Raw genomic sequence first — 27924 nt, forward strand, 5'->3', positions numbered from 1 at the left:
AATCAACCATCAGTCTGTTATCAGACGGCTCTGTAAAACATCACTATGAATCAACCATCAGTCTGTTATCAGACGGCTCTGTAAAACATCACTATGAATCAACCATCAGTCTGTTATCAGACGGCTCTGTAAAACATCACTATGAATCAACCATCAGTCTGTTATCAGACGGCTCTGTAAAACATCACTATGAATCAACCATTAGTCTGTTATCAGACGGCTCTGTAAAACATCACTATGAATCAACCATCAGTCTGTTATCAGACGGCTCTGTAAAACATCACTATGAATCAACCATCAGTCTGTTATAAGACGGCTCTGTAAAACATCACTATGAATCAACCATCAGTCTGTTATCAGACGGCTCTGTAAAACATCACTATGAATCAACCATCAGTCTGTTATCAGACGGCCCTGTAAAACATCACTATGAATCAACCATCAGTCTGTTATCAGACGGCTCTGTAAAACATCACTATGAATCAACCATCAGTCTGTTATCAGACGGCTCTGTAAAACATCACTATGAATCAACCATCAGTCTGTTATCAGACGGCTCTGTAAAACATCACTATGAATCAACCATCAGTCTGTTATCAGACGGCTCTGTAAAACATCACTATGAATCAACCATCAGTCTGTTATCAGACGGCTCTGTAAAACATCACTATGAATCAACCATTAGTCTGTTATCAGACGGCTCTGTAAAACATCACTATGAATCAACCATCGGTCTGTTATCAGACGGTTCTGTAAAACATCACTATGAATCAACCATCAGTCTGTTATCAGACGGCTCTGTAAAACATCACTATGAATCAACCATCAGTCTGTTATCAGACGGCTCTGTAAAACATCACTATGAATCAACCATCAGTCTGTTATCAGACGGCTCTGTAAAACATCACTATGAATCAACCATCAGTCTGTTATCAGACGGCTCTGTAAAACATCACTATGAATCAACCATCAGTCTGTTATCAGACGGCTCTGTAAAACATCACTATGAATCAACCATCAGTCTGTTATCAGACGGCTCTGTAAAACATCACTATGAATCAACCATTAGTCTGTTATCAGACGGCTCTGTAAAACATCACTATGAATCAACCATCGGTCTGTTATCAGACGGTTCTGTAAAACATCACTATGAATCAACCATCAGTCTGTTATCAGACGGCTCTGTAAAACATCACTATGAATCAACCATCAGTCTGTTATCAGACGGCTCTGTAAAACATCACTATGAATCAACCATCAGTCTGTTATCAGACGGCTCTGTAAAACATCACTATGAATCAACCATCAGTCTGTTATCAGACGGCTCTGTAAAACATCACTATGAATCAACCATCAGTCTGTTATCAGACGGCTCTGTAAAACATCACTATGAATCAACCATCAGTCTGTTATCAGACGGCTCTGTAAAACATCACTATGAATCAACCATTAGTCTGTTATCAGACGGCTCTGTAAAACATCACTATGAATCAACCATCAGTCTGTTATCAGACGGCTCTGTAAAACATCACTATGAATCAACCATCAGTCTGTTATCAGACGGCTCTGTAAAACATCACTATGAATCAACCATCAGTCTGTTATCAGACGGCCCTGTAAAACATCACTATGAATCAACCATCAGTCTGTTATCAGACGGCTCTGTAAAACATCACTATGAATCAACCATCAGGACCAGACCAGGCCAATGGCACAAATTACACCCAAGGTTACATTTCACCAGCTAGCCAAGTACTGTCTGGCTCTGGCAATACATCCTCACCCCACAGCACCTCATCTATCAACTTAACACTGTGTCAGTGGGCTCAGGCCTGTGTGTGTGTGTGGACGTGTTTAACTATTTAACTAATAGTAAACAAACAAACATTTGAACAACTGGGGGCATTTTGTTAGTCTTGACAAGGTCAAATGCTATTTCTAGGAGGTTTAGGGTTAAGATTAAACTTAGTGTTAGAATTACGTTAAGGGTAGGAGCTAGGGTTAAGGTTAGGTTTTTGGGTTAAGGTTAGGGTACGGATTATTATAATTATTATTATATATTTTTTTTAACCTTTATTTAACTCGGCAAGTCAGTTAAGAACAAATTCTTATTTACAGTGACGGTCTACCGGGGAACAGTGGATTAAACTGCCTTGTTCAGGGGCAGAACGACATATTTTTACCTTGTCAGCTCAGGGATTCGATCCAGCAACCTTTCGGTTACTAGTCCAACGCTCTAACCACTAGGCTACCTGCCACCCTAGGGGTTAGGGAAAATAGGATTTTGAATGGTACTGAATTGTGTGTCCCCACAAGGTTACTGTGTGTGTGTGTGTGTGTGTGTGTGTGTGTGTGTGTGTGTGTGTGTGTGTGTGTGTGTGTGTGTGTGTGTGTGTGTGTGTGTGTGTGTGTGTGTGTGTGTGTGTGTGTGTGTGTGTGTGTGTGTGTGTGTGTGTGTGTGTGTGTGTGTGTGTGTGTCCTCTCCTTTCTATCTCTCCAGTTTAAATGTCACAGAGCTCTTCCCCCAGTCTCTGGCCCGCATCACAGTAGAATGTTAATGACTACTGGGTGAGTGTCAAATAAAGAGCTGATTGAGAGGGTGGATGGAACAGGGTGGAGCAGGGGACAGACAGGCCTGTGTGCATATGGTCCTATTGACACAGCACACTCAGAACGAATAGAGAGATGCTTGTGTGAAACTAAAATCCCCCCATATGATCATGATGGTACTGGGGAGAAGTCTTGTTGTGGCACCCTATTCCCTATATAATGGCACCCTATTCCCTATATAGTGCACTACTTTGGACCCTGGTTGAAAGTAGTGCACTACATAGGGAATAAGGTTCTGAAGACCCATGCTAGATATGCTCAGGCATCACTGTAGTTGAATGTATTGTCATGTTGTATAACTCTTATTCTCTGTCATTACCTTGTCATTATAACACGGTAAGGTTGTGCAGGGTTCAGTTGATATAGTTCTGATGCAGAATGTTCAGATGAACGTTGGCACCGTGTCTTAGAAGTGTTTGTTTTCCTCTCTTCTCTGACTGGGCATGGACTTTGTATGATCCTGATGAAATGAAATCTCTCTGCAGACTTTGTATGATCCTGATGAAATGAAATCTCTCTGCAGACTTTGTATGATCCTGATAAAATGAAATATCTCTGCAGACTTTGTATGATCCTGATAAAATGAAATCTCTCTGCAGACTTTGTATGACCCTGATAAAATGAAATCTCTCTGCAGACTTTGTATGACCCTGATAAAATGAAATCTCTCTGCAGAGGATGAAACAAAATAATTCAACTCCGCACAAAAACTGCACCAGGACTTCCATTCCAATGTTGTTCAACTAACTGAGATGCTCTCTGAAGTTACATTTAGAAGTTACACTTCCCCTAAACCTTTTGTTTCTCTGTCATCTGCTTGTGTGAGTGTGACCTACTTACAGTGAGGTGTCTCTTTGACCTGGGTATGTTACTCACTTGGCAGCCTCTTACTATCAACACCCTTATCAACGTCTGGGGGAATCCCCTGAGAGTTAGTAAGAAGTAGCTGCAACCTGGTTTTGACCTTTAAACTCCTTATTTTGCTGTCAACTTTCTCTAAGAGGGCCAGTAAATCTCTCTCTCTCTCTCTCTCTCTCTCTCTCTCTCTCTCCCCCCCCCCCCCCCCTGTGCATGCTACCTACATGGATTTGCAGGGGATTTAAGTGGGGACGGTAAAGTTCAACACTATCATAGCATTTCACAGCTTTTTAACACTAGTCCTGAATCAAATCATTTGACTTATCAGCAGCTTTTTTTTCTTTATCTCAGGCTGCAAAAAGCAGGGCTGTCTCAACATCCCTCTGTGCGTTATCTTTTCCAGGAAACTTTTGCTTCTTCCTTAAAATCACAGCAGTCAGGATAGACAGGCTCACCCAATGACTCTGGAGTTACACATGACTCAATCTGTTTTTCCTGAAGAAGTTTCTCTGGGGGGAAAAACTCCTCCTCATCCCTCCTCCCCTCCTCCCCTCACTCAAATACCACTGCTGCTATTGGAGCACAGCTCAGACCTGAGGAACATGGTGGGAGAACGCACAGGGAGGCACAACACAGAGCTGGGCTGTTTGTCATATGTGTGGAGGGGGGTTGTTGTTAAGGGTTAACAACTTTGAAATGGTGGGGTTTTGGTAAAGGTACTTTATTGTACTAAAGGTAAGTTAAGTACAAGTCTAGAGGTAGTTTAACAAATGAATGCCTAGCCTAACTCCTGTCTGTCATGTTGGGCTATCCTGCTTCGAGTCAGAATGCTGTTGTTCATTACCCTCACCTCTCTCTATCTCTCCTCTCTCACTGTGTGTCGCTCTCTTTTTTCCCCAGAGACAGACGACTATGCGGAGATCATAGATGATGAGGATACCTACACCATGCCCTCCAGTGAGTACCGTAGCATCTGTCACACAGGGAGTAAGTAAGGGATCATGTGCTGAGGAGGATGGAGGAAGAGACAGGCAGCTGTGCTGGGTTTTAGAGAGGCTCAGTGGTGAGCTGCAGACCAGATGTTCTCTGCAGACCCCGTGGGCCTTTGATCGTGGTCTCTAGTGTACAGCTTTAACCCAGTTTGGAGAAGTGTGCCCCACTTTCTGATTGGCTGTTGTTACCACATTCTGCCTTCCTGGGGTCATTGAGACTGGAGTTCTCTGAAAGCACCACAGCTACAGGGGTCAAGGTGGTGTTAGGCGTCTTTCAGTTCTTCATTTTTTATTTTTCGAGTTCAGTTTTTTGCTACTACATTTGTAGCAGTTTATTTAGATTGTTCTTCACTTAACTAGTATTCAAGAGGCAATAATGTTTCTCAATTATTTTATGTTCTTCTTTAATGTAACTATTACTGTTGATAGAGAGTAGTTCACAAATAGCTAGAATCATATTTACATGGGGAATACCCAACACAGAGTGCATGAGGTGGATCTGTCAGTAGTAGAATGAGCTGGCTGTGACTGTGTCTTCTGCTGCTTATTCAAACAGTTTCCTCTCAACATTTCATTTTTCATGACATATCTGTCCTTTGTCCTACACTCTTAGGAAAAAAAGGTGCTACAGTTGAAGTTGGAAGTTTACATACACTTAGGTTGGAGTCATTAAAACTCGTTTTTCAACCACTCCACACATTTCTTGTTAACAAACTATAGTTTTGGCAAGTCGGTTAGGACATCTACTTTGTGCATGAGACATGTCATTTTTCCAACAATTGTTTACAGACAGATTATTTCAGATTGTATCACAATTCCAGTGGGTCAGAAGTTTACATACACTAAGTTGACTGTGCCTTTAAACAGCTTGAAAAATTCCAGACAATGAAGTCATGGCTTTAGAAGCTTCTGATAGGCTAATTGACATCATTTGAGTCAATTGGAGGTGTACCTGTGGATGTATTTCAAGGCCTACCTTCAAACTCAGTGCCTCTTTGCTTGACATCATGGGAAAATCAAAAGAAATCAGCCAAGATCTCAGAAAAACAATTGTAGACATCCACAAGTCTGGTTCATCCTTGGGAGCAATTTCCAAACGCCTGAAGGTACCACTTTCATCTGTACAAACAATAGTACACAAGTATAAACACCATGGGACCACTCAGTCATCATACCGCTCAGGAAGGAGACGCGTTCTGTCTCCTAGAGATGAACGTACTTCGGTGCGAAAAGTGCAAATCAATCCCAGAACAACAGCAAAGGACCTTGTGAAGATGCTGGAGGAAACAGATACAAAAGTATCTCTATCCACAGTAAAACGAGTCCTATATCGACATAACCTGAAAGGCCACTCAGCAAGGAAGGAGCCACTGCTCCAAAACTGCCATAAAAAAGCCTGACTTTGGTTTGCAACTGCAAATGGGGACAAAGATCGTACTTTTTGGAGAAATGTCCCCTGGTTTGATGAAACAAAAATAGAACTGTTTGGCCATAATGACCATCGTTATGTTTGGAGGAAAAAGGGGGAAGCTTGCAAGCCGAAGAACACAATCCCAACCGTGAAGCACGGGGGTGGAAGCATCATGTTGTGGGGGGGCTTTTCTGCAGGAGGGACTGGTGCACTTCACAAAATAGATAGAATAATGAGGAAGGAACATCATGTGGATATATTGAAGCAACATCTCAAGACATCAGTCAGGACGTTAAAGCTTGGTTGCAAATGGGTCTTCCAAATGGACAATGAACCCAAGCATACTTCCAAAGTTGTGGCAAAATGGCTTAAGGACAACAAAGTCAAGGTATTGGAGTGGGCATCACAAAGCCCTGACCTGAGTCCTATAGAAAATTTGTAGGCAGAACTGAAAAAGCGTGTGCGAACAAGTAGGCCTACAAACCTGACTCAGTTACACCAGCTCTGTTAGGAGGAATGGGCCAAAATTTACCCAACTTATTGTGGGAAGCTAGTGGAAGGCTACCCAAAACGTTTGACCCAAGTTAAACAATTTAAAGGCAATGCTACCAAATACTAATTGAGTGCATGTAAACTTCTGAAACACTGTGAATGTGATGAAAGAAATAAAAGCTGAAATAAATCATTCTCTCTACTATTATTCTGACATTTCACATTCTTAAAATAAAGTGGTGATCCTAACTGACCTAGACAGGGATTTTTAACTCGGATTAAATGTCAGGAATTTTTACAAACTGAGTTTAAATGTGTTTGGCTAAGGTGTATGTAAACTTCCGACATCAACTGTATGTAGAACCTAAAATGGTTCTTTGGCTGTCCCCATAGGAGAACCATAGGAAAACCCTATGAATAACCCTAGGTTCTACCTGGAACCCCAAAAAGTGTTCTGCCTGGAACCAAAAAGGTTTCTCCTATGGGGACAACTGAAGAACCCTTTTGGAAATCTGTTTTCTAAGATTGTCCTCCACACGACTCCATAGTTTACTTTATATCATAACAGTGGAGAAGTATTTAACATAGCCTGAAACGCTAGCCGTTTATATTATGTGTACACACACACACACACACACACACACCCAGCTAGCAACAGAGGCTGCTGACAAATGGCAGTGTAGTCCAAGGGTATTAATCTCCCTGCAGTTCGTTTGCACTGACTGTCTTCTACATGCAACAAATGTCACTCACCTTTGCCAGAAAAGCACTCTTAGTTAGTCATGTGTTTCTCCAAACCAGGGACAAGGGAAGAGGGAGGGACCTTTCGTACAGGTTAAACCATTGTAAAAGTATGTTCCTCCAATGTTGATGTGCCTCTAAAAGATTTCTCCTCACATGAACTGCCCTGCAGAATACTATGGACTAGAGGAAGGTAATGGTGTGCGTCTCAGCCCTGTACTTGAGGATTGCCTTTTGGTTGTATTGTGGTTGTCAGACCAGGGTCAACCATATATGTCAAATACTTTCAAATACTTGAGATACACCTGATTTAGTGTGCAATTGAACCAATGGAGTGGTCGCACAAGGCCAATCAATATCCATGCTAAATCAAGTATTTGAAAGTATTTACCATTTGACCCAGGTCTACCTATGGTTTGACTTGTGTGATGGTGTTTCTGTGATTTTGTTTCATTTTGCCAAAATAGCAGTACATGTAGTGTTTTGATTGATGTATTGATTGTTGGTGAATAGACACTGTCCAGCCCAGAGAAAGATAAATAGTGCAGCCAGGCTGTCCTGTTGACCCGTTATGGATGGAAGGGATCACAGCCACTAATCAGACACAGTACTGCTGCAGCATGGCCCCTCACTGGCCCTCCACAATACGTGCAACGTTAAGAAGAAAACAAAGATCATTTGACGCCATCATACTGTTTAATAATGTTTTACATTTCAAGGGTAAAATATGATTATGGCTTGGCATGTCTGGTGAAACTTTTTGCATGGTGATTTCATATTGACAATATGATTGTATTTATTCAACAAATCAGCCATTGCATGCAAATCCATGGACAGCCTTGGCAGTCCTGATTTGAATGGAATTGCATGATTGCATGTTGTACTGTGATCTTCAGTGATCAGATAAAACCAGATTGATTTCATAATCAATCAGACTGCCATACCAACCATTTACTTTAATCCAGTTGATATAAAGTCAGTGTGTCTAACACTGTGTGTTGTACCCAGCCAGGGACTATGAGATTATACAGTCAGTGTGTCTAATGCTGTGTGTTGTACCCAGCCAGGGACTATGAGATTATAAAGTCAGTGTGTCTAACACTGTGTTGTACCCAGCCAGGGACTATGAGATTATAAAGTCAGTGTGTCTAACACTGTGTTGTACCCAGCCAGGGACTATGAGATTATAAAGTCAGTGTGTCTAATGCTGTGTTGTACCCAGCCAGGGACTATGAGATTATAAAGTCAGTGTGTCTAACACTGTGTTGTACCCAGCCAGGGACTATGAGATTATAAAGTCAGTGTGTCTAATGCTGTGTTGTACCCAGCCAGGGACTATGAGATTATAAAGTCAGTGTGTATAATGCTGTGTGTTGTACCCAGCCAGGGACTATGAGATTATAAAGTCAGTGTGTCTAATGCTGTGTGTTGTACCCAGCCAGGGACTATGAGATTATAAAGTCAGTGTGTATAATGCTGTGTGTTGTACCCAGCCAGGGACTATGAGATTATAAAGTCAGTGTGTCTAATGCTGTGTGTTGTACCCAGCCAGGGACTATGAGATTATACAGTCAGTGTGTCTAATGCTGTGTGTTGTACCCAGCCAGGGACTATGAGATTATACAGTCAGTGTGTCTAATGCTGTGTGTTGTACCCAGCCAGGGACTATGAGATTATAAAGTCAGTGTGTCTAATGCTGTGTTGTACCCAGCCAGGGACTATGAGATTATACAGTCAGTGTGTCTAATGCTGTGTGTTGTACCCAGCCAGGGACTATGAGATTATAAAGTCAGTGTGTCTAATGCTGTGTGTTGTACCCAGCCAGGGACTATGAGATTATACAGTCAGTGTGTCTAATGCTGTGTGTTGTACCCAGCCAGGGACTATGAGATTATACAGTCAGTGTGTCTAATGCTGTGTGTTGTACCCAGCCAGGGACTATGAGATTATACAGTCAGTGTGTCTAATGCTGTGTGTTGTACCCAGCCAGGGACTATGAGATTATAAAGTCAGTGTGTCTAATGCTGTGTGTTGTACCCAGCCAGGGACTATGAGATTATACAGTCAGTGTGTCTAATGCTGTGTGTTGTACCCAGCCAGGGACTATGAGATTATAAAGTCAGTGTGTCTAATGCTGTGTGTTGTACCCAGCCAGGGACTATGAGATTATACAGTCAGTGTGTCTAATGCTGTGTGTTGTACCCAGCCAGGGACTATGAGATTATACAGTCAGTGTGTCTAACACTGTGTTGTACCCAGCCAGGGACTATGAGATTATACAGTCAGTGTGTCTAACACTGTGTTGTACCCAGCCAGGGACTATGAGATTATACAGTCAGTGTGTCTAACACTGTGTTGTACCCAGCCAGGGACTATGAGATTATAAAGTCAGTGTGTCTAATGCTGTGTTGTACCCAGCCAGGGACTATGAGATTATACAGTCAGTGTGTCTAATGCTGTGTTGTACCCAGCCAGGGACTATGAGATTATAAAGTCAGTGTGTCTAATGCTGTGTGTTGTACCCAGCCAGGGACTATGAGATTATACAGTCAGTGTGTCTAACACTGTGTTGTACCCAGCCAGGGACTATGAGATTATAAAGTCAGTGTGTCTAATGCTGTGTTGTACCCAGCCAGGGACTATGAGATTATAAAGTCAGTGTGTCTAACACTGTGTGTTGTACCCAGCCAGGGACTATGAGATTATAAAGTCAGTGTGTCTAATGCTGTGTGTTGTACCCAGCCAGGGACTATGAGATTATACAGTCAGTGTGTCTAATGCTGTGTGTTGTACCCAGCCAGGGACTATGAGATTATAAAGTCAGTGTGTCTAACACTGTGTGTTGTACCCAGCCAGGGACTATGAGATTATAAAGTCAGTGTGTCTAATGCTGTGTGTTGTACCCAGCCAGGGACTATGAGATTATACAGTCAGTGTGTCTAACACTGTGTTGTACCCAGCCAGGGACTATGAGATTATAAAGTCAGTGTGTCTAATGCTGTGTGTTGTACCCAGCCAGGGACTATGAGATTATAAAGTCAGTGTGTCTAACACTGTGTGTTGTACCCAGCCAGGGACTATGAGATTATAAAGTCAGTGTGTCTAATGCTGTGTGTTGTACCCAGCCAGGGACTATGAGATTATAAAGTCAGTGTGTCTAACACTGTGTGTTGTACCCAGCCAGGGACTATGAGATTATACAGTCAGTGTGTCTAATGCTGTGTGTTGTACCCAGCCAGGGACTATGAGATTATAAAGTCAGTGTGTCTAACACTGTGTTGTACCCAGCCAGGGACTATGAGATTATAAAGTCAGTGTGTCTAATGCTGTGTGTTGTACCCAGCCAGGGACTATGAGATTATAAAGTCAGTGTGTCTAATGCTGTGTGTTGTACCCAGCCAGGGACTATGAGATTATACAGTCAGTGTGTCTAATGCTGTGTGTTGTACCCAGCCAGGGACTATGAGATTATAAAGTCAGTGTGTCTAATGCTGTGTGTTGTACCCAGCCAGGGACTATGAGATTATACAGTCAGTGTGTCTAATGCTGTGTGTTGTACCCAGCCAGGGACTATGAGATTATACAGTCAGTGTGTCTAATGCTGTGTGTTGTACCCAGCCAGGGACTATGAGATTATAAAGTCAGTGTGTCTAATGCTGTGTGTTGTACCCAGCCAGGGACTATGAGATTATACAGTCAGTGTGTCTAATGCTGTGTGTTGTACCCAGCCAGGGACTATGAGATTATAAAGTCAGTGTGTCTAATGCTGTGTGTTGTACCCAGCCAGGGACTATGAGATTATACAGTCAGTGTGTCTAATGCTGTGTGTTGTACCCAGCCAGGGACTATGAGATTATAAAGTCAGTGTGTCTAATGCTGTGTGTTGTACCCAGCCAGGGACTATGAGATTATACAGTCAGTGTGTCTAATGCTGTGTGTTGTACCCAGCCAGGGACTATGAGATTATAAAGTCAGTGTGTCTAATGCTGTGTGTTGTACCCAGCCAGGGACTATGAGATTATACAGTCAGTGTGTCTAATGCTGTGTGTTGTACCCAGCCAGGGACTATGAGATTATACAGTCAGTGTGTCTAACACTGTGTTGTACCCAGCCAGGGACTATGAGATTATACAGTCAGTGTGTCTAATGCTGTGTGTTGTACCCAGCCAGGGACTATGAGATTATAAAGTCAGTGTGTCTAACACTGTGTTGTACCCAGCCAGGGACTATGAGATTATAAAGTCAGTGTGTCTAACACTGTGTTGTACCCAGCCAGGGACTATGAGATTATAAAGTCAGTGTGTCTAACACTGTGTTGTACCCAGCCAGGGACTATGAGATTATAAAGTCAGTGTGTCTAACACTGTGTTGTACCCAGCCAGGGACTATGAGATTATACAGTCAGTGTGTCTAATGCTGTGTTGTACCCAGCCAGGGACTATGAGATTATACAGTCAGTGTGTCTAACACTGTGTTGTACCCAGCCAGGGACTATGAGATTATACAGTCAGTGTGTCTAACACTGTGTTGTACCCAGCCAGGGACTATGAGATTATAAAGTCAGTGTGTCTAATGCTGTGTTGTACCCAGCCAGGGACTATGAGATTATAAAGTCAGTGTGTCTAACACTGTGTGTTGTACCCAGCCAGGGACTATGAGATTATATAGTCAGTGTGTCTAACACTGTGTTGTACCCAGCCAGGGACTATGAGATTATAAAGTCAGTGTGTCTAATGCTGTGTTGTACCCAGCCAGGGACTATGAGATTATAAAGTCAGTGTGTCTAATGCTGTGTGTTGTACCCAGCCAGGGACTATGAGATTATACACTCAGTGTGTCTAATGCTGTGTGTTGTACCCAGCCAGGGACTATGAGATTATAAAGTCAGTGTGTCTAATGCTGTGTGTTGTACCCAGCCAGGGACTATGAGATTATACAGTCAGTGTGTCTAATGCTGTGTGTTGTACCCAGCCAGGGACTATGAGATTATAAAGTCAGTGTGTCTAATGCTGTGTGTTGTACCCAGCCAGGGACTATGAGATTATACAGTCAGTGTGTCTAATGCTGTGTGTTGTACCCAGCCAGGGACTATGAGATTATACAGTCAGTGTGTCTAACACTGTGTTGTACCCAGCCAGGGACTATGAGATTATACAGTCAGTGTGTATAATGCTGTGTGTTGTACCCAGCCAGGGACTATGAGATTATAAAGTCAGTGTGTCTAATGCTGTGTGTTGTACCCAGCCAGGGACTATGAGATTATAAAGTCAGTGTGTCTAATGCTGTGTTGTACCCAGCCAGGGACTATGAGATTATACAGTCAGTGTGTCTAATGCTGTGTGTTGTACCCAGCCAGGGACTATGAGATTATACAGTCAGTGTGTCTAATGCTGTGTGTTGTACCCAGCCAGGGACTATGAGATTATACAGTCAGTGTGTCTAATGCTGTGTGTTGTACCCAGCCAGGGACTATGAGATTCAGAGACAGAGGCTTGAGCTGGGTCGCTGTATCGGAGAGGGACAGTTCGGGGATGTCCACCAGGGAGTCTACATGAGCCCGGTAGGCCTAGGCTGTGTCCCAAATGGCTCCCTATTCCCTATATAGTCCACTGCTTTTGACCAGAGCCCTATGGGCATCCCTATGGGCCTTGTTCAAAAGAAATGCTCTACATAGGGAATAAGGTGCTTACACACTTGTGGAAAAATAAGACACAATCCTCTCAGACTTGATTTATTTAAAACATTTCTGATGTTTTATTTCCCTCTGTAGGAAACCCCTGCTCTGTCTGTGGCCATCAAGACGTGTAAGAAGTGCACCTCTGATAGTGTCAGGGAGAAGTTCTTACAAGAAGCTCGTAAGTACCACACCTCCTCCTGTCGTCCTTCTTGATCACAGCACATACGACCTCTTGCTCTTCATACATATTACATCGGTTGTGGGTATACTACTGAGGCTTGAACACGTGAGCTTTTAGTTTGCGTCTAGCGCGCATTCTCAGCATAGCAATCTCAGACAGATATTTCTACCTTTTTCTACCTACAACAATGCAGAGATTTAGATGCATCCCAAATGGCACCCTATTTCCTATATAGCACACTTTAATAGGTATTAGGATGCCATTTGTGACGCAGACTTAGTGTAGCAGTGGGTTTTTGAACAGCAGAAGACTTAACTGCTCTTCAGCTCCAGTGGTCCTGACAGAGAGAAAGGCTCCTTTATCCAGATGAAATGCCCAGACAAGGTGGGACTGAGCTAACCCGCATGTATGGAAACACAGCAGGAATGTGTGGAGGCTGCAGGGGGACTGGGGAGGACAGAGCACTGCTTTAGAGAGGGATGGCTTTAGAGAAAGTGGGTTTACACCAGTACAGTCCTACTGATTTCCCAAGTGCAATACACACCCCTTCCCCTTGCTGAAGTCTGAGACACACACACTCATGCGTGCATGCCCACACATACTCTCTCTAACACTACACACACACAGAGAGACAAAACACAAACACAAACACACACTGCTCTAAAACAGATCAAATAGCACATCACCACTATAAAGGCTGTGTTTCCCCTCCAACACTAGCCTCCCCTCTCCCCTCCTCCTCTCCTCTCCTGTCCCCTCCTCTCCTCTAACCCCAGCCTCTCCTCCCCTCCCTTCTCTCCTCCTCTCCTGAGGAGAGAAATCTGAGAGAAAACGAAGATGGCGGTTTGAGTCCAAGTCATCCTAAAATAGCCCACTGTAAACATGGGCCTGCTTCCTTCATAACAGCCTTGATATTTATTATCAACATGAATAATAATCCACTATATAATCAGTCTTCATTTTCCACTCTACCTTTTCGCCCTACATACAGTAACCTGATTCTATAAACCGTAGCCTAGCTAATCCCTGGTCTATTGAATTACACTGAATAGAGTGTGTGTGTGTGTGTGTGTGTGTGTGTGTGTGTGTGTGTGTGTGTGTGTGTGTGTGTGTGTGTGTGTGTGTGTGTGTGTGTGTGTGTGTGTGTGTGTGTGTGTGTGTGTGTGTGTGTTCCCCCCATGCAGTGACCATGCGTCAGTTTGACCACCCCCACATAGTGAAGCTGATTGGAGTGATCACAGAAAACCCAGTGTGGATCATCATGGAGCTGTGTACACTGGGAGAGGTACAGCACACACACACAATACAGTGCTTTAATACAGGAGTCAGTTTAACAGTGACGACCTCAGGCTCTGTAACAGTAACCTATGGATCATGCTGAAGTGCTGTAATTTGAGTTTTTACCCATTTTTTCACCCATTTAGTCTTGGATGGTACTTCTACCTTTCACATGGTTTCAGCTGTTAGGGATGGCCATCTAGTGGTGGATAGAGGCATCACATTCAAGGTTCAATTTCAAGGTTTATACAGTACACTGTAGAAGGCAGTCTATGTTATATGTGATCAGGGCCGGATTAAGAAATCATAGCCCCTCCTTCCCAGTACCCCATCAAACAAATCCATGCACCAAGATGCAATTGAAAGCGTGTTACATTTACTGTTGAAGAAAGAGGCCCTAAAGCCTTGGCACGTGGCATAGGCTACAGTTGAGCAGAGATGTTTTTAGAATTTCCATGAAGATTTAAAAAACGCATTTCATGCATTTCTATGTCATTTACATGACAGAAGACATTAGCACAATCTTTTTTAATACCACACAAATGACTGAAATCAGTGTCTACTCTGACTGACAAACTGAGATCAATCTGGTCTGGAACTCACAACAAACAATAGCCCAGGCCAATGAAGCGACACACAGATTGTACATTATCAGGAGGTAATATATATACAGTATATATATCACAGTAGGCTACTAAATGTGATGTCCAGTGGCACACTGACTCACCTAATGATGAAGATGAAGCCATAGGCTACCCACGGTGATGGCCAATGTGCTCGTCGTCGTGGCAATAGCCTGTCTCAAGATGAGCTACTTTGAAAAACAGTGCTGCTGTCATTTGTTGAGAAATGTGTTTCCATTGGTTCTATAGACAGACTAGTCTTATTTTTTCAGCAGTAGGCATTTGCTCTCCAAAATGTACGTTTGTTCAGTGATTGTATTCTGAAATCTGTAAAAGGCAAACTGACATCAGCAACCAACGAAAGAAATAGAATCCATAGATGGCAGTTCACCCATTGCTAGTGTACCCATTAGGGCTCCCGAGTGGCGCAGCGGTATAAGGCCCTGCATCTCAGTGCTTGAGGCGTCACTACAGAAATCCTGGTTCGATTCCAGGCTGTATCACAACCAACTGTGATTGGGAGTCCCGATTTGGCCGGTGTAGGCCGTCATTGGAAATAAGAATTTGACTTGCCTAACTGACTTGCCTAGTTAAATAAAAACATTTTTTAAAATGAGTTTAACAGTCAAATTGCCAGAGTAAGAGGTTCCAAAACGCCTTCTATATAACCTATGTTTGGCGCTCTAACTGCAGCCTTCCCGACTGTAGGCATAACCATACATGTAACTGCCAAAATAAAGGAAACACTTGATTAAATTAGGTATATTTTATGGTGTGGGGTGCAATTTCCTGGCATGGTTTAGGTCCACTTGTAGAATCTATGCCAAGGCACATTGAAGCTGTTCTGGCAGCACGTGGTGTCCCACTTTATGTTGGTGTTTCCTTTATTTTGGCAGATAAGCTACCTGTATGTGCTTCTGATAAAACTTAATCCACAGGTTTTATGTAGCAAAATTTGAAATTGTGTTTTTTTACATTGAATAAAAGTAGAGACTCAGAGCTAGAAAATGGTATATCATACACTACAGTTGAGAAACAAAGGGAAAGTAATTCTGCTTTGAAAGTTGATAAACTTTTAACCTCACTTTTGAGAAAATGGCCCTTAATGTTTTGGTACCTACTGGGGAGCTTTTCTTTGTCTACACACATTCAGCATTGTTCACACCCTCTTTAAGCCTTTGCCCGTCCCATCTCTTTAAGGATTCACGTGAGGCCATGTACTAAACAACCAAAGATTTCAAGACTAAAGGCTGGTTTATACTACGTGTTCATAAATTTAATCTGGACTGCCAGAGTGTGCTCAGAGTGCACTCTGGGCGTTCGTAAACTCAGCGTTGTCAGATTGTACATTCGCAAATTCAGAGCGTTTCGCTCTCGGAGCGATCAGAGCGCACACTGGATGGTCTAGCCGAGGAGTAGGGTTGATCCAAGTGTTCTGACCTCACATCAGAAGTCAAGCACCCAAGTTAACTGGCTAATGTTGGCTAGCTACTTCCAGACACAAATGAGAGAACAGTTCACTCTGACCATTTTACTGGCACTAGCAGAGCTGGTTAGGCTGTTTTTATGTTATCTAGAGCATTGGTGACTGCAACTGTGCTGCTGGCAATAATTTAATAACGCTTTTTTGCCAACGTTTACTGACACGGGCCATATACAATTGGTGTTGAGCGTTCGTAAATTCGTCAGTTATTCTGCGCTCTGGCACACTGAGACAAGAGTGATCTGAAATCGGAGTAGATAGCCAGAGCGGATTTATCAGCTACGTCTATCGACAGTTGTCGCATTGACATCATGAACATTGAAATGGTTACTTGCATAGTGCAGTCTTTTGTTTAGACATGTAGCTAGCTAGCTAAACACTGAACCATAATCCCAACTCATAACGTTAATACCCTGCATGAATCTGCAGGCAGCTAATCAACCAGGTTCAATGTTAGCTAGCTAACATTAGGCTATAACTAGCAATGCAAATGGCTCAGAGATACGAATAATATAACTACACAGATCATACATGTAACGTTAGCTAGCCAGCCAGCTAACGTTAGCTAACAGTACACTTTAACTTGGAATTAAAACGACTTTCTGACTAAATTAGAAATGTGCAATATCTGAAAATGTAGCCAGCTAGACTATCTTACCCGTATGCATGGATAGACGCTTCTCCCTCTCTGTCACGGATGCCATGGTTGTCCTTAGTTTGAAGATGTAACCCAGAGACAGGTGTTTTATACAGCAGTATTCTGTGTGTTCTCTTTTCAACTCAGGCTGCATATTTGCAATCAAACGCCAGAATCTTTTCCGTCTCCTTAGCTATCATACTCTAATTCCACTGATTTCAAAACTTCGCCCTCCGGAAAGTGGAGGACAACACTTATGCAGTTCTACTATGCAATGTCTTTCAAAAAAGCCCTGTTAGAAAGGATTACCGACACATACTGACCAGCTCATGTTATAGACAGAAACGTGCTACATGGCAGACCAGTCTGAACTCATCTCTCGGCATGTCCAGCCCACTCATTATCTCAGCCAATCATGGCGAGCAAGAAGGTTGCTGTCTTTTTCTGTGGCTAAACCAACTAGTCTTGTAATTTACATTTTTATTCGTATTTACAGATGGCATACAAGTTTGTTATTAAGGCACATGAAAGTTCACATGTTCCAGAAGGCATTTCTGCCAAAAAATACATTTTTATAATAAAAAAAAGTTTACTCTCCTGTGTAGTAGTGATGCACGACATATGCCTAGTTTCCTGAAATTGTACTCTCTGGTGTATTTTGAACATTAATAATACAAAAAAATGCACAAAAAAAATGTTTTGTCCCAGCCCCTGACTTAGACAATTGACCAGTCTCATTTATTTATTATGCAGTTTATTATTATAATTTTTTTTTTATTAATCAGTTACCCAATCAAGGCAGGGCCCCCAGTTACCCACATGGCACCCCCTAGCTCCTCTCCTCCCCCCATCTGATGATTAGCAGAACGGCATCAGGCTGTCTACACTCAAAATATATACTACATATTTTATAAATACTCTATATATCTCCTTAATTATTGTTATACATTTTTAAAATGTATTTTAACTTCAGCCCCAGGAAGCTCCTGCATCAATCCATCCCTGTATTTAATGTACATGCTAAAGTGAGTATTATCTTTTGTTTTCTCTTCCATCTTTATAGCTACGCTCCTTCCTGCAAGTGAGAAAATACAACCTCGACTTGGCATCACTGATTCTCTACGCTTTCCAGCTAAGCACAGCACTCGCCTACCTGGAGAGCAAGCGGTTTGTACATAGGTAAGCCCTCACCCCAATCTAGCCTTATTAATATGGCTTGTGTGTGTTTCCTGTAAACACACTACTCTTCTCTTTTCCATTGTAACCATGTCTGCGTCTTGCAGGGATATAGCTGCCAGGAACGTGCTGGTATCCTCAGTGGACTGTGTTAAACTGGGAGACTTTGGCTTGTCTCGATACATGGAGGACAGCTCCTATTACAAAGGTAGGAGTTTCACCTGTTCTGGAGACTAACTGTCCACAGTTAGCATACCAGAGGAGATCACTTTCTGCTGTTTTTGTTATCAGTAAGTCATTCATTAGGTCCCTCACTCTTTAAGCAGACAGCTGTGGCTGTTGTCATTCATGGACATTATAAACATGGAAATATCTGTTGCACGTATGCATGGGGCGAGTGAAAGAAACTCAACAGCTATTTTCATCAGTGTATGACTCTGTGAGACTGTTATTGTGAACCACTCATCTAACTATGGCTTAGGGAAGTCCCGTGGGAGGGGATGTGTTTGTCTTGTTACTTGTTGCATTGATCATGTGTACCTGTCTAATCAATCACAATAAAAACATTTGATCACAAAAAATAAAAGTCCTGCTTTCACCTCTCCTCCCAGCCTCCAAAGGGAAACTGCCTATCAAATGGATGGCACCAGAATCTATTAACTTCAGACGCTTTACCTCAGCCAGTGACGTGTGGATGTTTGGTGAGTATGGGAATTTGATACAGTACTTATCAAAGAGTGCTCTAAAACTTTTAAGACCAAGGCTGTATGTTATTAGCTGACAAATGAGGGTTTAAATAAATATATGCTTCTCTGTACTCCAGGTGTGTGTATGTGGGAGATCCTCATCTACGGAGTCAAACCCTTCCAGGGGGTGAAGAACAACGATGTCATCGGCCGGATAGAGAACGGAGAGCGTCTGGCCATGCCCCACAACTGCCCCCCTACCCTGTACAGCCTGATGACCAAGTGCTGGGCCTACGACCCTAGCAAGAGACCCTGCTTCACAGAGCTCAAAGCCCAGCTCAGGTATGTCCGTCAGTCGGTCTATCTGCATTGCTGTAGTGCATGGTGCGTCATCATACCTTGAAGACTATCTCCTACAACTACAATGTCATAAGATCTGAACTGAGGCACATTGACTGTGGAGGGAAAATAATGCATATCTATCAGGGTTGGAGTTCATTCCATTTCAATTGAGTCAGTTCAGGAAGTGAACTGAAATTCCAATTCCAAATGTTTCTCATAGAGAGTGTGGGTGGGGGGGGGGGGTTTGTCGGAACGAATGGTCGTGGGGCCTTAAAATAATTATAATAATTTGTACACTGCAAATTGACCACAACTAAGCCCCAAAAGAGATTGTATTTAAAAATAACAATAATTTCATACCTTGATTATATTGAAACACGATCACGTCTCTTTTTCTATTTGTGAGACTACTTGGAAACAGATTTCCTAAATTAAATAGATAACGAAAATATATATTTTTAAACAGTCATTCTTGGTCACTAGATGGCACTCTGTCACCAAAGCATCCACACATTTCAATCGTTGAAGGTGGAATTGACTGGCTTGTTTGTACAAGTAGATATACTGTATTACATGCCCAGTTCTCTGGCTGACACTTGGCTTCATGGTGTTTTGGGTGCTGTGATTCAGTTGAGGCCAGTCACACCTCTGGCTCACACTTGGCTTCATGGTGTTTTGGGTGCTGTGATTCAGTTGAGGTCAGTCACACCTCTGGGTGGCATGAGACATAGGGAAATCCCTCTCAGTTGGTTTCCACTAGATAGCACAGCCACAAAGTCAAAATTGGCTATAAAATTCATGAAAAAAATTGCTTTTTGTTCTTAATTTAAGGTTAGGGTTAGGCATCAGGTTGTGTGTTAAGGTTAGCGTTAAGGTTTAAAATCACATTTTAAGAAGATAAATTGTTGAAATAGGTGGGGTTTATGGCTTTGTGGCTGTGGTGACCAGTGACGGCCCTCTCAGTAGCTCTGACTCATCAGACCGTGCCCGTCTGTCCCACTTCCTGTCTGGGATGACCTCATTGTTGGTATGGTAACTGAGAGGGACAGTGCCAGGGCCCTACCCTCACCTTCTATCCTTAGGTTTCCATTGGTGAGGGAGTCAGACCTGTGCGTTTGATTTAGCTTGGAGTTTTGGGGACTCTTCTATTGGTTTGATTTTTTGGGGGCAAACTATAATGATCTCAGGTGTTTGATATGTGTCTGACCCAGGTTTACTAAGGACGTAGTGAAAGAGACAATTACAAATGGCCACCGGCCACTGTTTTGGTAAACAGCTGAGGAACGAGGCTAGAGAATTGTAACCTCACTCACATTCATAAACAGAGCTATGGATACAAGGACTGACCATCCATGATATCAGGATGATAGTTTGAACCATGTTTTTGAATCTATACAGTGTTAACAATTACATTGTTAAAAAACAATGAAGTGAAACAAGCTTATATGTTAGGTTTTGACGGGTGAACTGAAGCTCTTGAGGTGTTCAGAAGTTCTATTCTTCAACAATCAATGGGGATATATCATTTATTTAAATGTACAACAATGAATGTAGCAGTTGCAGAAAGGTCAGTATATAATACTGGTGAGGAAAGCACCTTCAGGTAAAGGTCAGTATGTAATACTGGTGAGGAAAGCACCTTCAGGTAAAGGTCAGTATGTAATACTGGTGAGGAAAGCACCTTCAGGTAAAGGTCAGTATGTAATACTGGTGAGGAAAGCACCTTCAGGTAAAGGTCAGTATGTAATACTGGTGAGGAAAGCACCTTCAGGTAAAGGTCCGTATGTAATACTGGTGAGGAAAGCACCTTCAGGTAAAGGTCAGTATGTAATACTGGTGAGGAAAGCACCTTCAGGTAAAGGTCCGTATGTAATACTGGTGAGGAAAGCACCTTCAGGTAAAGGTCAGTATGTAATACTGGTGAGGAAAGCACCTTCAGGTAAAGGTCAGTATGTAATACTGGTGAGGAAAGCACCTTCAGGTAAAGGTCAGTATGTAATACTGGTGAGGAAAGCACCTTCAGGTAAAGGTCAGTATGTAATACTGGTGAGGAAAGCACCTTCAGGTAAAGGTCCGTATGTAATACTGGTGAGGAAAGCACCTTCAGGTAAAGGTCAGTATGTAATACTGGTGAGGAAAGCACCTTCAGGTAATGGTCAGTATGTAATACTGGTGAGGAAAGCACCTTCAGGTAAAGGTCCGTATGTAATACTGGTGAGGAAAGCACCTTCAGGTAAAGGTCAGTATGTAATACTGGTGAGGAAAGCACCTTCAGGTAAAGGTCCGTATGTAATACTGGTGAGGAAAGCACCTTCAGGTAAAGGTCAGTATGTAATACAGGTGAGGAAAGCACCTTCAGGTAAAGGTCAGTATGTAATACTGGTGAGGAAAGCACCTTCAGGTAAAGGTCAGTATGTAATACTGGTGAGGAAAGCACCTTCAGGTAAAGGTCAGTATGTAATACTGGTGAGGAAAGCACCTTCAGGTAAAGGTCCGTATGTAATACTGGTGAGGAAAGCACCTTCAGGTAAAGGTCAGTATGTAATACTGGTGAGGAAAGCACCTTCAGGTAAAGGTCAGTATGTAATACTGGTGAGGAAAGCACCTTCAGGTAAAGGTCAGTATGTAATACTGGTGAGGAAAGCACCTTCAGGTAATGGTCAGTATGTAATACTGGTGAGGAAAGCACCTTCAGGTAAAGGTCAGTATGTAATACTGGTGAGGAAAGCACCTTCAGGTAAAGGTCAGTATGTAATACTGGTGAGGAAAGCACCTTCAGGTAAAGGTCCGTATGTAATACTGGTGAGGAAAGCACCTTCAGGTAAAGGTCAGTATGTAATACTGGTGAGGAAAGCACCTTCAGGTAAAGGTCAGTATGTAATACTGGTGAGGAAAGCACCTTCAGGTAAAGGTCAGTATGTAATACTGGTGAGGAAAGCACCTTCAGGTAAAGGTCAGTATGTAATACTGGTGAGGAAAGCACCTTCAGGTAAAGGTCAGTATGTAATAGTGGTGAGGAAAGCACCTTCAGGTAATCCTTCACAAGAAAGGTCTAGACACACACCCTGGTAACTGCCTTTGAATTCCCCTCTGATGCAATGCTGGACATTTTCCCTTCATTGACAGGGTAGGGTTTTCGTGAGAATGAAGTGTCAGCGTCATTTCCGTGCATGCTCACGCTTGTGTTGCTAGGCATTTGGATGTCCAGGTAAGATACCCTGGGGCCATGGTGAAGTAGTTTTAACTTCACTTCATGACGTAGGGATCTGTCTCCTTTCCATCAGTGACTGCTATAGAACAGACCTGTAGATGCTGCATCTGTGTGAGCTGTGCTGCTGCCTGCCATGCTGTCTCCCATCACAGTGCCCTTGGTTTACACAGAGAAGACATGTCGGAAAATAAGAGTGCTGTGCTTTTATTATCCTGTTTAAAACTCAGCATGAGTCACACCTCCACTTTCTACTTGTCTTTCTGAGTCCCACCACATCGGTCATGTTCTGGTGCTCCAGCAGCATGGAAGTGGCTGTGTCCTGGAAACCATGTCAATATTTACACTCTTAATACTATTTAAATGAAAAGCCAGGCCCATAAAAGGCATTTGATGTGGGGTTCATTGGTTGAGACTTGTTTTATGTCATCATATAAATTAGGGAGCACAGCTGCCAGAAAGGTAGGTGTGTGTGTGTGTGTGTGTGTGTGTGTGTGTGTGTGTGTGTGTGTGTGTGTGTGTGTGTGTGTGTGTGTGTGTGTGTGTGTGTGTGTGTGTGTGTGTGTGTGTGTGTGTGTGTGTGTGTGTGTGTGTGTGTGTGTGTGTGTGTGTGTGCAAACACAGAATACTAAGGCAGGATCTTTCTCCAACATGCCAGCTTACATGGTAGCGCTGTCATATACCCTTACACGGTACCACTGTCATATACCCTTACACGGTACTACTGTAATATACCCTTACACGGTACCACTGTCATATACCCTTACATGATACCACTGTCATATACCCTTACATGGTACCGCTGTCATATACCCTTACACGGTACTACTGTAATATACCCTTACACGATACCACTGTCATATACCCTTACATGATACCACTGTCATATACCCTTACATGGTACCGCTGTCATATACCCTTACACGGTACCGCTGTCATATACCCTTACACGGTACCGCTGTCATATACCCTTACACGGTACCGCTGTCATATACCCTTACACGGTACCGCTGTCATATACCCTTACACGGTACCGCTGTCATATACCCTTACACGGTACCGCTGTCATATACCCTTACACGGTACCGCTGTCATATACCCTTACACGGTACCGCTGTCATATACCCTTACATGGTACCGCTGTCATATACCCTTACACGGTACCGCTGTCATATACCCTTACACGGTACCGCTGTCATATACCCTTACACGGTACCACTGTCATATACCCTTACACGGTACCACTGTCATATACCCTTACACGGTACCACTGTCATATACCCTTACACGGTACCACTGTCATATACCCTTACACGGTACCACTGTCATATACCCTTACATGGTACCACTGTCATATACCCTTACACGGTACCACTGTCATATACCCTTACATGGTACCACTGTCATATACCCTTACATGGTACCACTGTACTGTATTTAGCTGCTGCTTGGAAGTCATTTGTAAAGTCAGTTGTAAAGTTGTAAAGTCAGTTGTAAAGTTGTAAAATCAGTTGTAAAGTCAGTTGTAAAGACAGCTCTGTGGTATTGTCCTGCAGATATGACTCCAGCTAGTCTCACTGTGAGAGGAGAACTCTGAGGGGACGGTCTTATTAAGTCCCATGGAAAAGGGGGCTGTCCTAACCAAACCCTCTGCCTCTGATCATGAGCCTTTCTATCTGCTCTGCACTGAGCTGACCTGAGAAACTGTGTCTGTCTGGCTGCTTGACCACGTCTTGCCAGATCGGCAGGCTTGGCACTAGCGCTGCTTTAACCTCACCGTCACCGAGACAAACCTCTCCAGCCTCTATCTCAGCTCCACAGTGGAGGGCTTCAGTTCACCGTCACCGAGACATCTTCTCCAGCCTCTATCTCAGCTACACAGTGGAGGGATTCAGTTCACCGTCACCGAGACATCTTCTCCAGCCTCTATCTCGGCTCCACAGTGGAGGGCTTCAGTTCAGTGTCCAACCTTTAACAAGCCAACCACCCGCCTGCCTGCGCATTTATTGGACAGATGCCAAGTGCAACCCGCTGCCTGAGTAGGCCAGTAGAGTAAGAAGGAAGGCATGAGGAGGAGGCAGCTGATCTGGACTGAACAGACAGAGGGCTAGTCCCCCATTCTGTTCTCTTGTGAAGACTAGTTTATTGACTGAGTGCTGTTCCAGTTCTAATAGACCCTTGTTTCTGGGACTCTGCCTGGTTGTCTGTCTGGTCTCTGGGACTCTCTGCCTGGTTGTCTGTCTGGTTTCTGGGACTCTGCCTGGTTGTCTGTCTGGTCTCTGGGACTCTCTGCCTGGTTGTCTGTCTGGTCTCTGGGACTCTCTGCCTGGTCGTCTGTCTGGTCTCTGGGACTCTGCCTGGTTGTCTGTCTGGTCTCTGGGACTCTCTGCCTGGTTGTCTGTCTGGTCTCTGGGACTCTCTGCCTGGTCGTCTGTCTGGTCTCTGGGACTCTGCCTGGTCGTCTGTCTGGTCTCTGGGACTCTCTGCCTGGTTGTCTGTCTGGTCTCTAGGACTCTCTGCCTGGTTGTCTGTCTGGTCTCTGGGACACTTGTGTCATGCGTACTGGACGTCTCTCCCCTAATGGATTATCTAAGTGGATATGGTCTCCTGTTCCTCTAGCAGCACACGAGGCAGCTCAACTCCCACTGTTGTAAGGTAACAGTCAGGGCTTTTCCTTCCTTATCTCCTTCTCTCCGTGACTCAGTTGACTGGATATGTCCTATTGAGGTCTGCCTTGAGAACATGTGGAGTGATGTAGTTGGCTGTGAAGGAATGGTTTTGATTCAGGTCCCTCACAATACAGTTTTCCAGACTTATTCTGAGCATTGATGATATGGAACTCTAGCAAAGTGACGCTGGTGAGTAGTGAATATGTGTGGAGAGTCATTTAGCATGGCGTTCAGTGTGCTTCCATTGTAATGCTGTTGAGTTACTGTCAGACTGTTTGATTTCTTTTTAAAGGTAGTAGCTATTAGCTAGTCAACAGAAAGTAATACTTTATATAATGTTTTGTCAGCAACACTGCGAACACTTTTGTTATTAGAGGCAACGGTGCTAATAGCCTGTAACTTGTTAACAGACGGGTCAGGTTTGTGTTGTGTGTTCTGGAGAATGACCAGGACAGGTGGTCCCCATGTTGTTCTTGTCTGATTTACTGCTGCTATCACACATTTTTTATTTATTTAACCTTTATTTAACCAGGTTAAACCCATTGAAGTTAAAAAAACCTTTAGTGAGGGCGACCTGGCAAGAAGGCAAAACAGGGAAATAGCAGCATGTCCATAAAATATTACAGAAAAATACAGAATACACACAAAAGACAAAGTGTCACAAGTTAAAGATACAACTGAAGATTAGAAACACCTGCAGTTATCACAAACAGTGTTGTCGATCAGAGTCTTAAAAACAGGCAAAGACACTAACTCCCCTAACTTTAAAATCTTCTGAAGCATGTTCCAGGATGAAGGGGCATTATGGGAAAATGATTTTTTCCCCATCTCAGTTCTAGCCTTAGGAACAGACAAGGACAGCAGCGACTATATTGAGTGACTGATCTGGGCAGTAAAGAACAGAGATACAAAGGCAGCATGGCAGCCAGGACTAATGCTGTTTCCACAAATAGTCCTCCCTCCCAGAGAGAAAGAGAGAGACAGAAAGGGAGAGATGGAGAGCGAGAGAGAGGGACAGAGAGAGACAGAGAGAGAAGAGAGAGACTGTGGGGTTCATGGGACACAGTTTATTGCCTGTATTTAGGCTGGAAGACCCTCCACTTCATGTAACTGTTCTTTGTTTAGTTGGGAGGAGACACTCCAGAGTTCTCAGCATCCAGAAGAATGTTTGGCTCAGTGAATTGCCTGCATTCTGTTCAGACTTGGGTCTAAGTTAATGCTGGCTGAAAGGTATTGTCAGAACAGTACAGAACAGTACAGTAGAGTAGACCCACATCTCCTCTCATTGTGTGATTCTATAAATGGCTTATTCCTCTAATGGCTATTGCAGGCTCTGAGGGGAGGGAAGCTGTTTCATGTGTTTGAGCGGTTTCCCCTCTTTTTGTGCATGTCCAATGGGTTTCCATGTGCTATGGACCAGAGGCATAAAATCACTGTAGCAGTTCCAGGCTGGGTGGAGTGGGACCGCTGTCTGCTTTCCCTACTCTGTATTCCTTAAGGTCCTGTGTGTGTACCACATTGTCTGACTATCAAATGGCTCCCTATTCCCTTTATAGTGCACTACTTTAAACACGGCCCATAGAGCTCTGGTCAAAAGTAGTGCACTATATAGGAAATAGGGATCCATTTGGTATGCATCCTATGTACTGTAGCTCAGGACAAGAGGATGTAGCTGGTTACAAGGGAAGGTTGTTGTAGTACTCGGCTGTGTGAAACCCACCCTGTCAGCTAACAGCTCTGTCAACAAAACCATCTGAGAACGCAGCAGGACTTAACAGTGAAGGACATGGACCTTGTGGCTGTAGCTACGCTGCAACAATATCCATCCCTGAATTGTAGTGGAGAAACCTGTCACCATGTACAGGAACAGTACAGTACAATAACCTGTACAGAGTTTATCCAGCGTATCTCTCCTCCCCTCTCAAAGCCACAGCACCACAGGTTTAGGTCTTTTTAGGAGATGCTGAACTAAACTATAGTTATGCTCCTGGCTGGACACTCCTGAAGTCTGATAGTATCACGGACACACACACACACACACACACACAGTCACAGTGGTTTGTTCTGTCTCTGTGCAGTCAGATATTGGAGGAGGAGAAGCTGCAGCAGAAGGAGAGGACACGTATGGAGATGAGACGTCAGGTCTCTGTGTCCTGGGACTCAGGGGGGTCCGACGAGGCGCCGCCTAAAGTAAGAGCTTACACACACACACACACACACACACACACACACACACACACACACACACACACACACACACACACACACACACACACACACACACACACACACACACACACACACACACACAGATAGAGAGAGAGTCACACACACACACAGATAGAGAGAGAGTCACACACACACTCACAGATGCACACTTTTAGACACACACACACAGAAGCACATTAATAGACACACACACACACACACACACACACACACACACACACACACACACACAGCGACTTTATGCCTTGGCCACGAGGAGGTCACAGACGTCAAAATCAACACCTATCTTGGCAGTCAGTCTGTCAGTCGGCTGCTCCCATTACAAGAGGAGTTTTCATGGTGTGACATCTGTAAACACTGTACACAAATACAACAGTACAGTCAAGCTTGAGGCTTTAGTCAGTGACTCCCTCAGGAATTACACATAGAGTGTCAGGTGGGGTCTACATGCTTGGAGCCACAATTTCAGTTCTGTTGGTCAGACTGTCAGACTGTTAGACATTATTCTGAGGGAAACGTTCTTTGTAGCTTCACCTCTTCCATCCTCCAATGTTATTTAGAGAGCTTTCATTTTCTATCTGATATACTAATGTCATTTCTGTTCCCAGTTTTCTCTCTGCTGCAGCTGTTC

General features: G+C 43.5%; 1 protein-coding gene across 12 annotated transcripts in view; it reads left to right on the forward strand.

The window, feature by feature from the left end:
- Positions 1–27924, forward strand: part of ptk2ab (protein tyrosine kinase 2ab) — a 159553-nt gene that overhangs the window by 108304 nt on the left and 23325 nt on the right. For 6 of the 12 annotated variants that reach the window (XR_011674541.1, XM_071396157.1, XM_071396152.1 and 3 more), the window contains 10 exons: positions 4369–4425; positions 7277–7297; positions 12567–12664; positions 12875–12959; positions 14147–14247; positions 18047–18162; positions 18267–18367; positions 18771–18860; positions 18983–19187; positions 27143–27254. Coding sequence is in view for 9 of the 12 variants with exons in the window: in XM_071396157.1 (XP_071252258.1) it covers positions 4369–4425; positions 7277–7297; positions 12567–12664; positions 12875–12959; positions 14147–14247; positions 18047–18162; positions 18267–18367; positions 18771–18860; positions 18983–19187; positions 27143–27254 (986 nt within the window). In the remaining 3 variants the exon portion in view is untranslated. Of the gene's footprint in view, positions 1–4368; positions 4426–7276; positions 7298–12566; positions 12665–12874; positions 12960–14146; positions 14248–18046; positions 18163–18266; positions 18368–18770; positions 18861–18982; positions 19188–24833; positions 25051–25106; positions 25254–27142; positions 27255–27924 lie in introns of those variants that run through there. The other 6 variants (XR_011674542.1, XR_011674543.1, XM_071396154.1 and 3 more) reach the window with 4 other exon arrangements.

Source organism: Salvelinus alpinus, chromosome 4 (assembly GCF_045679555.1).
Source record: "Salvelinus alpinus chromosome 4, SLU_Salpinus.1, whole genome shotgun sequence".
NCBI classification, from domain to species: domain Eukaryota; kingdom Metazoa; phylum Chordata; class Actinopteri; order Salmoniformes; family Salmonidae; genus Salvelinus; species Salvelinus alpinus.